The sequence below is a fragment of the Lampris incognitus genome, chromosome 9 (genome assembly GCF_029633865.1).
Source record: "Lampris incognitus isolate fLamInc1 chromosome 9, fLamInc1.hap2, whole genome shotgun sequence".
NCBI lineage: Eukaryota > Metazoa > Chordata > Actinopteri > Lampriformes > Lampridae > Lampris > Lampris incognitus.
The window spans coordinates 10,043,900-10,056,313 of NC_079219.1; the positions used below are offsets into that span (position 1 = coordinate 10,043,900).

General features: G+C 45.2%; 1 protein-coding gene across 1 annotated transcript in view; it reads right to left on the reverse strand.

Moving 5' to 3' along the window:
• Positions 1–12,414, reverse strand: part of cpne4a (copine IVa) — a 134,730-nt gene that overhangs the window by 17,273 nt on the left and 105,043 nt on the right. The window contains exons 10-12 of the mRNA XM_056285616.1: positions 11,431–11,564; positions 10,342–10,396; positions 6,909–6,960 (exon numbers count right to left, since the gene is read on the reverse strand). Of these exons, the coding sequence (XP_056141591.1) occupies positions 6,909–6,960; positions 10,342–10,396; positions 11,431–11,564 (241 nt within the window). The remainder of the gene's footprint in view (positions 1–6,908; positions 6,961–10,341; positions 10,397–11,430; positions 11,565–12,414) is intronic.

Below are 12,414 nucleotides of genomic sequence, written 5' to 3' on the forward strand. Positions count from 1 at the left end.
CGCCAATGAACAGTTCCCCAGAGGAACGGTGACAGCTCTAACCATAGTTTCACAGTGGAACATTATTCATGGCGGTTCTGGCGGGGCGTTGGAGGGACGGTTCCGCTCCAGTTTGAAACAGAAGAAAAGTGATGAGCTGTCACCATGAGCCAGCCCTTGTTGATACACACACATTATCATTTATATTGGCTTAAACTACAGCGCTGCTGAAGGCTGACTTTTTTTTTTTCTTCACTGGTGAACCTCTCTGGTTCAGCCGAGAGACTCTAACGCTTCATATTTCAACAGAGAGTCTTTCTGGCATTGGAGAAGACATTGCAAAAGTCTTCACACACTGCACTCACAAAAAAATGATTAAAGTCGCTTAAGAAAATCAGTGAAAAACTGCCAATGGTGTAGTTTAGAGGCAATTTTATCATGAATGTTATTCAGTTTTACTGAATATAAAAATTCTTGGTATATAGCCCGAGTGGTACAGCGCCGGTATTTTTCTGGCTCTTTCTCTGAATCTTCTCTACCTTACATCATCATGTTACAATCAAAGGAATATTCATTCTATTTGTTGTCGGAAAACTTTAAATTGGACCTTTGACTTCCTCACATACGGTTGCATCATGTGAAAGTGAACTACGAAGTGAAGTTGATCCCACTGTTGCACTTTAAATGTATATGTAAATGAAGGCGAGTGGCAGGCTGATTCCGTATTGCACTTGTGATAAAATGTTACACACTTCAGGCTGTTTTTTCCACCTGAGAGCTGCTGGAAAGTGTTAGCTAACTATGTGCTTCCTATGGAAAAGCAGCGCTTTCAAAACTCTTGACTAAATGCACCAGACCTCTTTTTTAGAGTGCTCCTTCTCTCTAAGATAGATAGATAGCCAGACAGACAGACAGACAGATAGATAGATATAGACAGACAGACAGACAGACAGACAGATAGACAGATAGACAGATAGATAGATAGATAGATAGATAGATAGATAGATAGATAGATAGATAGATAGATAGATAGATAGATAGATAGATAGATAGATAGATAGATAGATAGATAGCCAGACAGACAGACAGACAGATAGATAGATATAGACAGACAGACAGACAGACAGACAGACAGACAGACAGATAGACAGATAGATAGACAGATAGATAGATAGATAGATAGTTACTTTATTGTCCTCACAAGAGAATATTTGTTTTCACCTATTGTACAGAGACTCACATACAGTAGATAGATGTATACATACTATACATAACACACAACATACATCGAGCACTGAGAAACAACAATACATTAACACAAGAGTTTCTAAGGGCCCATCCACATTAGCATTTATGACATCGATATTTCACACCAAAATCAATTAATCTGAATACAACTGTTGTGATCAGTGGATTCGCTACTAGTAGTGAACCATATATACGACGCCCTCATGTAGAGTTCAACTTTGGTGAACTTTGGCACAGGAATTTGTGTCGTCAACCAACTACAAAACTGCTTTGACCGCGTTGACCTCTGACAGGCGATCACCAGGCAGAATCCAAAATGAAAGAAACTGAGTTTAGCAGTGTCACATCATCCAATTTTATACAGTTGTGCTCTTCCAGAATCTAAATTGCCTCACCAAAAGATTTGCAGCATGGTTTGCAGGTAGTCAGGAAGCAGGAGTAGATGGCATGACTATGTTTCATTCATTTAACTGTGCTTAGGGTTTTTGGTTGCCAAGCTTCGAATCCCACAAGAACATGCTGTAAAAATCTCCGTCTGCTTTTCTGGTGTGACCAGTGGTTAAAGATGAAATGAGTTCAACTTTTACTGAAGAAAATCATTCATCAATGTTGCTTCTAGTGCCACCAAATGATAAGAATGAGGGAGAGGTGGGATCAGAGAGGAAATTAAAGCTAGATCTAGTTTGGCAAAGCAGAGAGAAAAAAACACAAGCAGATCAATGAAAAATTGAGAATTATCAGTCTTAAAAACCATCTGACATCAGTGGAGTATCATCGTATGTGTGAAGAAAAAGCAGTATGAGTTTTGTAGCTAAACTTATCTTGTCATGTAGCTACAATTACAGTATCTCCGCCCAGTATTCACCTCTGTTCTCACACAGAGACGTTTACCTGACAGACGTCTCTCTGTCTGTTAACACATGGCCGGCTGAGCCACATCCACCTTCTACATTTATAAATCTAGTTGCAAGTAGACTTAACAAGAAACACGTTAGTCATCAGCAAACATTTTAACTGGCTAATTGTCAAGTCTGAAGTAGTCTCACATGTCCAGATGTATCTCCAGACTACGTTTTAGGAGTAAGGTCAGGCAGAACACTATCGTTCTGGATTAGAAAATCATTCTGTAATGTTTGTATTTCTTTAACCTGTCAGAATCATTGAGGGCGGGACTAAACTGCTCTGAGCAACAGTACTGGGGGAAATGTTATTGTGGAATATGTTGCACATGGCAGGAGGAGAGCCTTCCCAGATAGCAAGGTTGTTGTGGCCCGGACCCGTCCCACACCCGACACTTCATCCGGCCCACATACCGCGTGGAATGATGGGGCAGCAATATTTCATCCTGCTAATCCTGACCGACGGGGTCATCACCGACATGGCCGACACCCGGGAAGCCATCGTACAGGCGTCCCACCTGCCCATGTCTGTCATCATTGTGGGTGTTGGGAACGCTGACTTCAGCGACATGCAGATGTTGGACGGAGATGACGGGATCCTGCGCTCACCTAAAGGGGAGCCCGTCCTTCGAGATATTGTCCAATTTGTCCCCTTCCGAAACTTCAAACATGTGAGTGTGTGTGTGTGTGTGTTTGTTTTGGGATGAGAGTGATAGGGGGCGACATTTATACCTGTTCTGTTTCTCTTTTTTTGGGGGGGGGGGCGGTTTTTTCCTCCCTTTTTCTCCCCAACTGTATCCGGCCAATTACCCCACTCTTCTGAGCCATCTCAGTCACTGCTCCACCCCCTCTGCCGATCTGGGGAGGGCTGCCCAGATAGCAAAATTGCTATAGCCCAGACCCGTCCCACACCCAACACTTCATCCGGCCCACATACTGTGTAGAATGATGGCACTTGGGCGGTCCACTCCTGTTTGCCAGATATGGGCCAGAACCAAGTCATAGCAATGCCTCGTGTACCACATATTTGCCAAAGGTGGCCCATATTTGTTTTGTGATATTTGGGCCATATTCACCATTTACCACACGGGCCACTTCAGGGTCACATCCAGATTACATGTTGCCGACAGCACCGCATCTTTGCCAAAAAGGTCCCACATTAGAGCTGGCATATTTGGGCCATATTTGCTATTATACATGTGCACCACTTCAGGCTCACATCCATTTTGTCAGGGCCAGAAGAAGGCCACCAGTGCCACATCATTGTCTGAAGTGGCCCACATCTGGATGCTATCTGGGTTGACATATTGCCTCAAAAGAAAACAATCCAACATAATTGATGATGTGTACGCATTATGTGATAAGAGTTTTACAGGTCAAAAACATCTTAATAATAAACAACATTTGATAATTGCTGTCTGAGAGATAAAGACTTATTACACATTAGCTCTGGAGAAACTTACTGGACTGGTGATAAGAACGGACAATTAATTAGCCGTTACTGGTCGTAAACAAGAACATCTCTTAGATAATTTGATAATGTCTAAGCATTTTCTTTGTGTAACTTTTTTTTTTGGATCGTTCCCACTTTTTTATCCAGTTGTACCTGGCCAATTACCCCACTCTTCCTAGCCATTTCAGTCGCTGCTCCACCCCCTCTGCCGATCCGGGGAGGGCTGCAGACTACCACATGCCTCCTCCGATACGTGTGGAGTCGCCAGCTGCTTCTTTTCACTTGACAGTGAGGAGTTTCGCCAGGGGGACGTAGCGCATGGGAGGATCATGCTATTCCCCCCAGTTCCCCCTCCCCCCCAAACAGACACCCCCGACCGACCAGAGGAGGCGCTAGTGCAGCGACCAGGACAAATACCCACACCCAGTTTCCCACCCAAAGACACGCCCAATTGTGTCTGTAGGGACGCCCAACCAAGCCGGAGGTAATGCAAGGATTCGAACCGGCGATCCCCGCGTTGGCTACGCTACCCAGACTTCTTTGAATAACTTTTTAAGAATCCACTGAATGAACCAAGCAGGCCTGTCTTATAGCAAAATCCAAACCCTCGCTTGAGTTTTCCATCATGATAGTGTAGTTACCATGACAGTGTAGTTAGTGTAGTGTAGTTAATGTAAGGTTGTGTAACTACCTTCTGGTTAGTGAGTAAAATACCGAATGAAAAAACCAACACTAATGTCAACCTTATTCCAGCAGCCCATATCTAGTGAGTCAGACTAAAGGCCTTTGCACACCAAGTCTGAAGTTTCTTGCATGTTAAAAAAGAAATATGACCTCATATTTTATCCATTTAGTTTACACGCCCCCCCCCCCAAAAGAAATCATTTGTCATCAATTTTTTCAGTTTCCTTTTTCTGCGTTTTTTTTTCTCTTCACATCCATCTATAAGCTCTCAGGTCCCAAAAATTCAGAGTTGGTGTGCGAAGGCTTTAAGTCTGATGTCTGGCCCCGCTGAAATATATGACTCCTGGCTGAGTTTTCCAGACGCGATGTAGCTCTAATTCAACCTTCCGTCAAACATCCAATCCAGCTTCTCCGTCAGATGAATACAGGTCATAAAGCACTGTGGGAATGTGGCAGGTGACAGCCCGTCATGTCCTCTGTTTTCCCCCCTGCGGGTTTGTTCCAGAGAGCGACAGACAGACCTCCTCCCCAAAGGCTTGCCTTAATCGGTGTATCTTACAGCTCAGCTCATTAAACTTTCATGTCATCAGCTCATTTCACGTCCACGCATGCCTTCACAGTGACACCAGCCACGCTACAGTACAGCGCCCACAACCTCACAGAGGTCAACCGTCACCCGAGCCGGTGTCACCTTCACTGGTCAATACTCACATGAAGTGGGTCTGGATGTTAACTTCATCCACTCACCTCCTCTTATACACTAAAGAGGAACATGAATCCTAAGGAGGATTCATACATTTCTGCGGTTTTCTGTTTTCTCTTTGCAGTTTTTTTTTTTGTTGACTTGATTTATTTGAGAAGCAGTAGTTTCTTTTGGGGTTGCAGATATTCATCATTTAAAAGAATGGAATTTACTAAAAAGAATACATATCTGATGAGGCATGTTAATATTAAAATTCCCAATCTGTTACATGCTGAGATCCACCTGCGGAGACACTTTTTGGCCTGGGTCCCACCAAATATCATCCATCCTTCCATTATCTGAACCGCTTATCCTGCTCTCAGGGTCGCAGGGATGCTGCAGCCTATCCCAGCAGTCACTGGGCGGCAGGCGGGGAGACACCCTGGACAGGCCGCCAGGCCATCACACTGGGCCCACACACACACACACACACACACACACACACACACCCAGGGGCAATTTAGTACGACCGATTCACCTGACCTACATGTATTTGGACTGTGGGAGGAAACCCACGCAGACACGGGGAGAACATGCAAACTCCACACAGAGGACGACCCGTGATGACCCCCAGGGTTGGACTACCCTGTGGTTCAAACCTAGAATCTTCTTGCTGTGAGGCCACCGCGCTAACTACCACATCGCCCCCACCAAATATTACATAGAGTAAAATAAGCAGTAAATTCTCATTCTCAAGATGCAAGACAATCCTCTCTATATTGCTCGTTAATGCAGCATTGCCCTTTTCGGTCTTCAGTCATGGTCGACCAATAATCAAATGAAAAGGCATGTCAACATGACACTATCTAAGTGCTATTTTGGAGTACAATTAAATCATTGCATTTTTTTGCATTGACTCAAAAAGTATGAAAATAAACTTTTTTCCCCCTCTCTCATTTTATTTTGTTGCTGCCCCCCCCCTTTTCTCCCCAGTTGTACCCGGCCAATTACCCCACTCTTCCGAGCCGTCCCGGTCGCTGCTCCACCCCCTCCGCTGATCCGGGGAGGGCTGCAGACTACCACATGCCTCCTCTGATACAAGTGGAGTCGCCCGCCACTTCTTTTCACCTGACAGTGAGGAGTTTCACCAGGGGGACGTAGCGCGTGGGAGGATCACGCTATTCCCCCCAGCCCCCCGAACAGGTGCCCTGACTGACCACAGGAGGCGCTAGTGCAGCGTCCAGGACACATACCCACATCTGGCTTCCCACCCGCAGACAACCAATTGTGTCTGTAGACGCCCGACCAAGCCGGTGGTAACACCGGGGATTCGAACCTGAGATCCCTGTGTTGGTAGGCAACGGAATAGACCACTATGCTACCCAGACGCCCTTCCCTCTCATTTGTATTTGAATAAAAAGCAGACCAAATAAAATGAAATAAATATGCCCCATTTTTTTGGTTTGTCTCCAAACTAAATGTGCTTATTGTACACTTCTCGCAACCCACCTGGTCCACTGCTGCGACCCACTTGTGGGTCCCGACCCATAGTTTGAAAACCACTATATCAGAACAACACTAACTACTACATAATGTGCAAAACATGTCATTAGTACTCGAAAATACATGTTGTACATTTGAGAAAAACGCGGCGCTACATTCACCTAGAGCCCCGATTCACCTTGGCTGGCTGAACTCTCCTGGCTGATCACACCAGGGCTGTACGGTACTGTGTGAAGTACTACAACAGGACAAGCAGGCGGTCAGAAACAGCCACTCGTGTGTGAATGAATGCGTGTTTGATCAGCCTGTAAGCTCGGTATCAATCTTCTTCACATCAAAGGTGCCGGGTGTGTCGGGGCGGTCAGAGTTGTGAGTCTACCCATCAAATGTTTTAGTCATGCTGGGATTTCAAAGGGTGAGTGACGTCGAGTCTGTGACAGCCGAAATGAAAAGGTCTTACCTGCACACTCCGGGTTCTCTTCGTTGAAATTCACCGCGAAGTCGTGGGAAACCTGAAGAGGACAACGGAACAGGAAGTGCTTTTGATCATCGGATCAAACAATAAGAATCCTTCACAATAGACGTATTCTCTCTCACTTCACAATAGAAGTATTCTCTCTCACTTTCTCTCTATTTCATTCATTTCAAATGAATGAGCTGTATTGGCACGGCATGCTTGTACACAGGGGCGGGCTGGCCATCAAGTGTACCAGGCGATTGGCAATGGCCCAATACAACAGGAAAATATTACAATACAGATAAATAAAACAGTGGAAAATTGACTGAGATGAGATGAGATGAGATGAGATGAGATGAGATGAGATGAGATGAGATTAGATTAGATTAGATTAGATTAGCCACATGACCAAGGCCGGTGGAATTTGTTTTTGGTACACTTTAAACTCTGCAGCACAATACATACATGGACAACAACAGACACTCCACATATTATCACAAACAATACACAAATAAACATATCATGCATAACAGTTAGGTGAATGGTGGTGTTTAAGCCAGTGGTGTGTGTGTGTGGGGGGGGGGCTATAAGGAGGAATTCAGGGTCTTTATGGCTAGGGGGAAAAAACTGTTTGTGAAGCGTTTCGTCTTAGTGGACAGTGACCTGTAGCACCTCCCTGAGGGAAGGAGCTGGAAGAGGTGATGAGCAGGATGTGAGGTGTCGGAGATTATCTTCTTTGCTTTCTTTACAGTCCAGTGAGTATGTAGAGATTCAACTGAGAGGGGTGGGTTGCCTATGATTTTGGATGCCTTGTTGACAATCCGCTGCAGTTTTTTCTGTGTTTGACTGTCCGTGCCAATGTATTGTTATCATATGTGCCGAAGATCAACTGGCCCATATGACAGTGGCTATCGGGCCAGTGGAGTGGACGTGCTTACATCTGATAGGCTATGCTCTTCCCTTCCAATAGTTGTATGTCTTTCTTCCTCCCCTTGCCAATCAATTTTGGTCCACACAGTTATGTCCTGCCCCTTTCCCCTTTTTTTTTTGGATCCCCCCCCCTTTTCCTCCCCAATTGTATCCGGCCAATTACCCACACCACTCCTCCGAGCCATCTCGGTCACTGCTCCACCCCCTCTGCTGATCCGGGGAGGACTGCAGACTACCACATCCCTCCTCCAATACATGTGGAGTCGCCAGCCACTTCTTTTCACCTGACAGTGAGGAGTTTCTCCAGGGGGACTTAGCGCGTGGGAGGATCCCGCTATTCCCCCTAGTTCCCCCTCCCCCCTTAACAGGCACCCCAACCGACCAGAGGAGGCGCTATTGCAGTGACCAGGACACATACCCACATCTGGCTTTCCACCCGCAGACAAAGCCAATTGTGTCTGCAGGGATGACCGAACAGCCCTTTTCCATTTCTGTTGTCGATCAGACACTGCAGACGGTAACTTGAGTGGATGTTTCACATTTCACAGTGGAACGTGCGTTTTGACTCGCCAACTAATTCGTGTGTCACGTCGCCGAAATTAAAAATGGATAACAAACCAGGTAAAAACATGAAGGCGCCGCTGAAAAGCTGAGGGATAATATAATGAAATCTCTCCAGGTAGATGCAGCAAAATGCTTTAAATTGGCAAATTATCATGCGTTAGGCGCTGCCACCACCAATAGAGACAGCAGTCTTATGGATGGCCCCAGTACCAGCAGTGAACAACATGGTAGTGAGCCCAGCAACGACGAAGACAGCAGAGATGAGGCCAAGGGCAGAACAGCAGATTCAGAGCCACCACAGCCCCCAGAGCTGCCAAAGCACCTGTGAAGTGGTAAGGTAGATGACGATAGGGACTATATAGCTAGCTGGTGTTTTAGCCACATCAGTAGCAAAGGAAACAGCTACACTGGTATCAATGAGGATTGACAGCAAATTGAAACGGACAAGTCACCAGGCTTGTATGCTACATGTACACTATAATACACTTGTCTTACTCAAGTGAGAGGATTATTTTACTTGAGTGAAGCTAGATAGTTGTTTACATTTTTACAATGTATTTTGTTGGGCGTCCGGGTAGCGTAGTGGTCTATAGATGGATTTCCTGTTTACAAACATTACTGGGTGAGTGCGCTGCCAGGGGGCAAAACCGCTTTGGTAGCTCTCAAAAGATTATGAGATGCATAATCTTTTGAGTACTACAACAATGAAGATGTTGAACATTTTCCACCCATCCTTTTGGCGGTTTGTGCAGTTTATTGCACAACAGCTGCGCGTCATCTCTGCTGTATCTGAGCTCTATCTTGGTTAAATTCTCTGCGCTGTAGCTGCTTTCTGCCCCCTAGTTGCGCACGCATCTCTGTGATGACGTTGCACGGAAACCCTCCTAGTCCATTGTCTACCAACATGGGAATCGCCGGTTCAAATCCCCGTGTTATCTCCGGCTTGGTTGGGCATCCCTACAGACTCAATTGGCCGTGCCTGGGGGTGGAAAGTTGGATATGGGTATATGTCCTGGTCGCTGCACTAGCGCCTCCTCTGGTCGATCGGGGCACCTGTTGGGGGGGGGGACTGGGGGGAATAGCGTGATCCCCCACGTGCTACGTCCCCCTCCTCATTGTCATGTGAAAAGAAGCGGCTGGTGACTCCACATGTATCGGAGGAGGCATGTGGTAGTCTGAAGCCCTCCCCAGATTGGCAGAGGGGGTGGAGCAGCGACCGAGAAGGCTCGGAAGAGTGGGGTAATTGGCCGGATACAATTGGGGAGAAAAAGGAAGGGGGGAAAATCTAAAAAAAAAAAAAGGATTTTGTTAGCTCATTATTTCTTTATTAAAGGGGTACTTTGGATTTTTTTGATGTGGGGTTATATGAGGTACTTATCCATAGTCAGTGTATTACCTACAATAGATGGTAAGGCTACCTTCTTTCAGTGTCTCGCTGTCTTTCTCACATCAACTTGGTTTTTCCTGATCTATTTTCATTTTTTCTTCCCCTCTTGTGCTATCTCTCTTTTCCAAAGGTTCAAAAGGTGGATTAGGCAAAGTTAGTTATGTGCTATGTCCTCGTGACCCTGAGCAGGATAAGCAATTGAATAATGGATGGATGCATGGATGGATGGATGGACGTACTACATACTAGTTGTGTGATGGTGAATAGTGACACTTGAGATTCCTGGACAGGAAGTATCAGTCCTTTCTTGCTGCTGTGTGTAAAAGCCAAGTGATTGAAACAAGCACCCGCTGAGTGGTGGTCAGGTGTGTGTGTGTGTGTTTGGATGGGGGGGTATTCAGTGAGCGAGCAGCAGGAGTAGCCTGGGTCAGCAGGGGGTCCGGTAATAGCTGGTTCTGGCAATCAGACAAGGAACCGCCATCTAGTCCAACCTCACCTTTTTCAGCTGTGGAAACCCTGTGGAGAAGGACCGAGAGAGTGCAGCGGGAAATTTACCTGGTAGTTGGGGGGGATACGAGCGCCAAAGCCAAAGGCGGGAAACATCTTGTCGCTGAGCAGAGAGAGGAACAAAGATGCCATGATGAGGGTGAAGGAAGAAATGGGGGAGAGGTGATTAGGAGAGTCCATCATCTACCAGCATCAACAAACCTTTAAGCAGGTGGCACTCAACACTACAAATCCCATGAATTACTTGGGATAGGCTTTGAGGGCTCATTTGAATAAGTGATTGCTCCAAACTTGCTCTGCTTTTCAGGAGGCGTGCTGAAAAGTGCTGAAAAGTCTAAGCTACAAAATCATGGAGATGAGCCAGAACATCAACCGCTGTTTTAGATTCAAAGTCTTATGTTCATTTCATGTGGAGGGAGAATTAGATGTCATAGTTGAACAGATCCTGACAACTTATCGACAAAAAAGTGTTGAACATCCCTCAACTAACCACAGTGTTATGTTAATATAACAGTGTGGTGCACTAGATCACAATGTCATTGCCAGCTATTTCTCCCTAGAGGGTACCTCTCGCATCACTATAGGGCAATTCTCCGTAGAAGTAGCATTGCAAAACATAATTATGTCGCAGGGTTAAAATCAAATCCATCAAGCACATGTTTTCAAAATGTGGGCACACTGTAATAAACTGCAAGACCATCATGACCAAGTATGAAATGTAAACAACCCTTAATAAAAAACAAGGACATGAATTAGTCAAAACAGTGAAATGCAGGCATCATGTTTTTTCTAATTAAAACGAGGCTCAAGGTCTCGTTTGGAGCATGTGGAAAGCCTCTTCAGCTCTCTGTGTTTATTCAATCTGTTTACATCCAATAAAACCCACAATACAACTCCCCCCAAGGCTCCGAGCTATGTAAAATATCAGCCAATGGAAATCACTCGAATTTTATGAACACTGTGGTTTTAATCATTTTGTCAGGGCAGTTCTCACCGTTTAGAATAAATCTTCTATTCCCCTCAGAAGTCTTTAAAATCTAGCTGTCTCGCTTCATGTAAGACACCGATTCTTGGATTTTCCTAACCAGATAAAGGCACCGGCTGTCCCCTAGCCATGCTTTGATGGGCTTGGCTCACCTGTCATAGTCCTGGCAGATCTCTCCCACGGCGACCAAGGCCTTCAGGTACTCGTTGGGCTGGTAGGGGTGGATGTAATGGAGGGAGCAGCTGTTACGCGGATCGCCGTTGGAGGCGGTGAAGTCGATAGCGACCTGGAGAGACAAATGACAATTGAAGAGGAGCTTGACGCCAACTAGCATCAAGTTGTGCACTCAACACTCAAGCCTATTCTTCTTTTATATAGACAAAATAACAAGATACAGCCTGTCTGTCTATCTACCAATCTATCCATCTATGTGACATTGTCCAGTGACTTTGTAACATGACTCCCCAGACCTGCTATGGATGATCTACAGCACAGTTAAATAAAGCACTTACCATGACATGTACTCCTGGCTTAAGATTACTGTGTAGGAAATCTTCTTACTTCAATTACTTCATATAGTGCTGTTATGATATGATTACTTTGTAGTGCTCTATGAGGCCTGTCAGTGTAATGAATTTATCTCCTAATTGCTGACTCTCTTATAAGTCGCTTTGGATAAAGGTATCTGCAACATCAGAAAATGTAAATTCAGATTTTGGACGGGCCAAGTCAGTGCACTGACCTAAACTTGTTGTGACGTGACCTTAAGCGAGCAAGACATCCACAAAATATATAATTAACTGAAATATTTTTGTAGCAGGTAATGGCTTCACATGCGTCCTAACTGTACTTAGATGGCGGTGAGCATAAATGCGAACTAGTGGCTTCAAAAAACAATCCTCAGAGATCTTTGGGTGGCATTACATATTTCATTGTCTACGTTTCTACCTCAGTGCTGCCCTCTGTTATTCAGCCATGTGAATAACAACAACAAATTAAACCAGACAACACAAACTCAGTGTCATTTTCAACCTCCTTCAGTAAAAATCGGTTTACTGTGATTGCTATAGTTAACTGAGGACTGTGAGTCTGAGACAAACAATAACAGAACCGGTCAGCTGGTCCGGCTCCTGTGT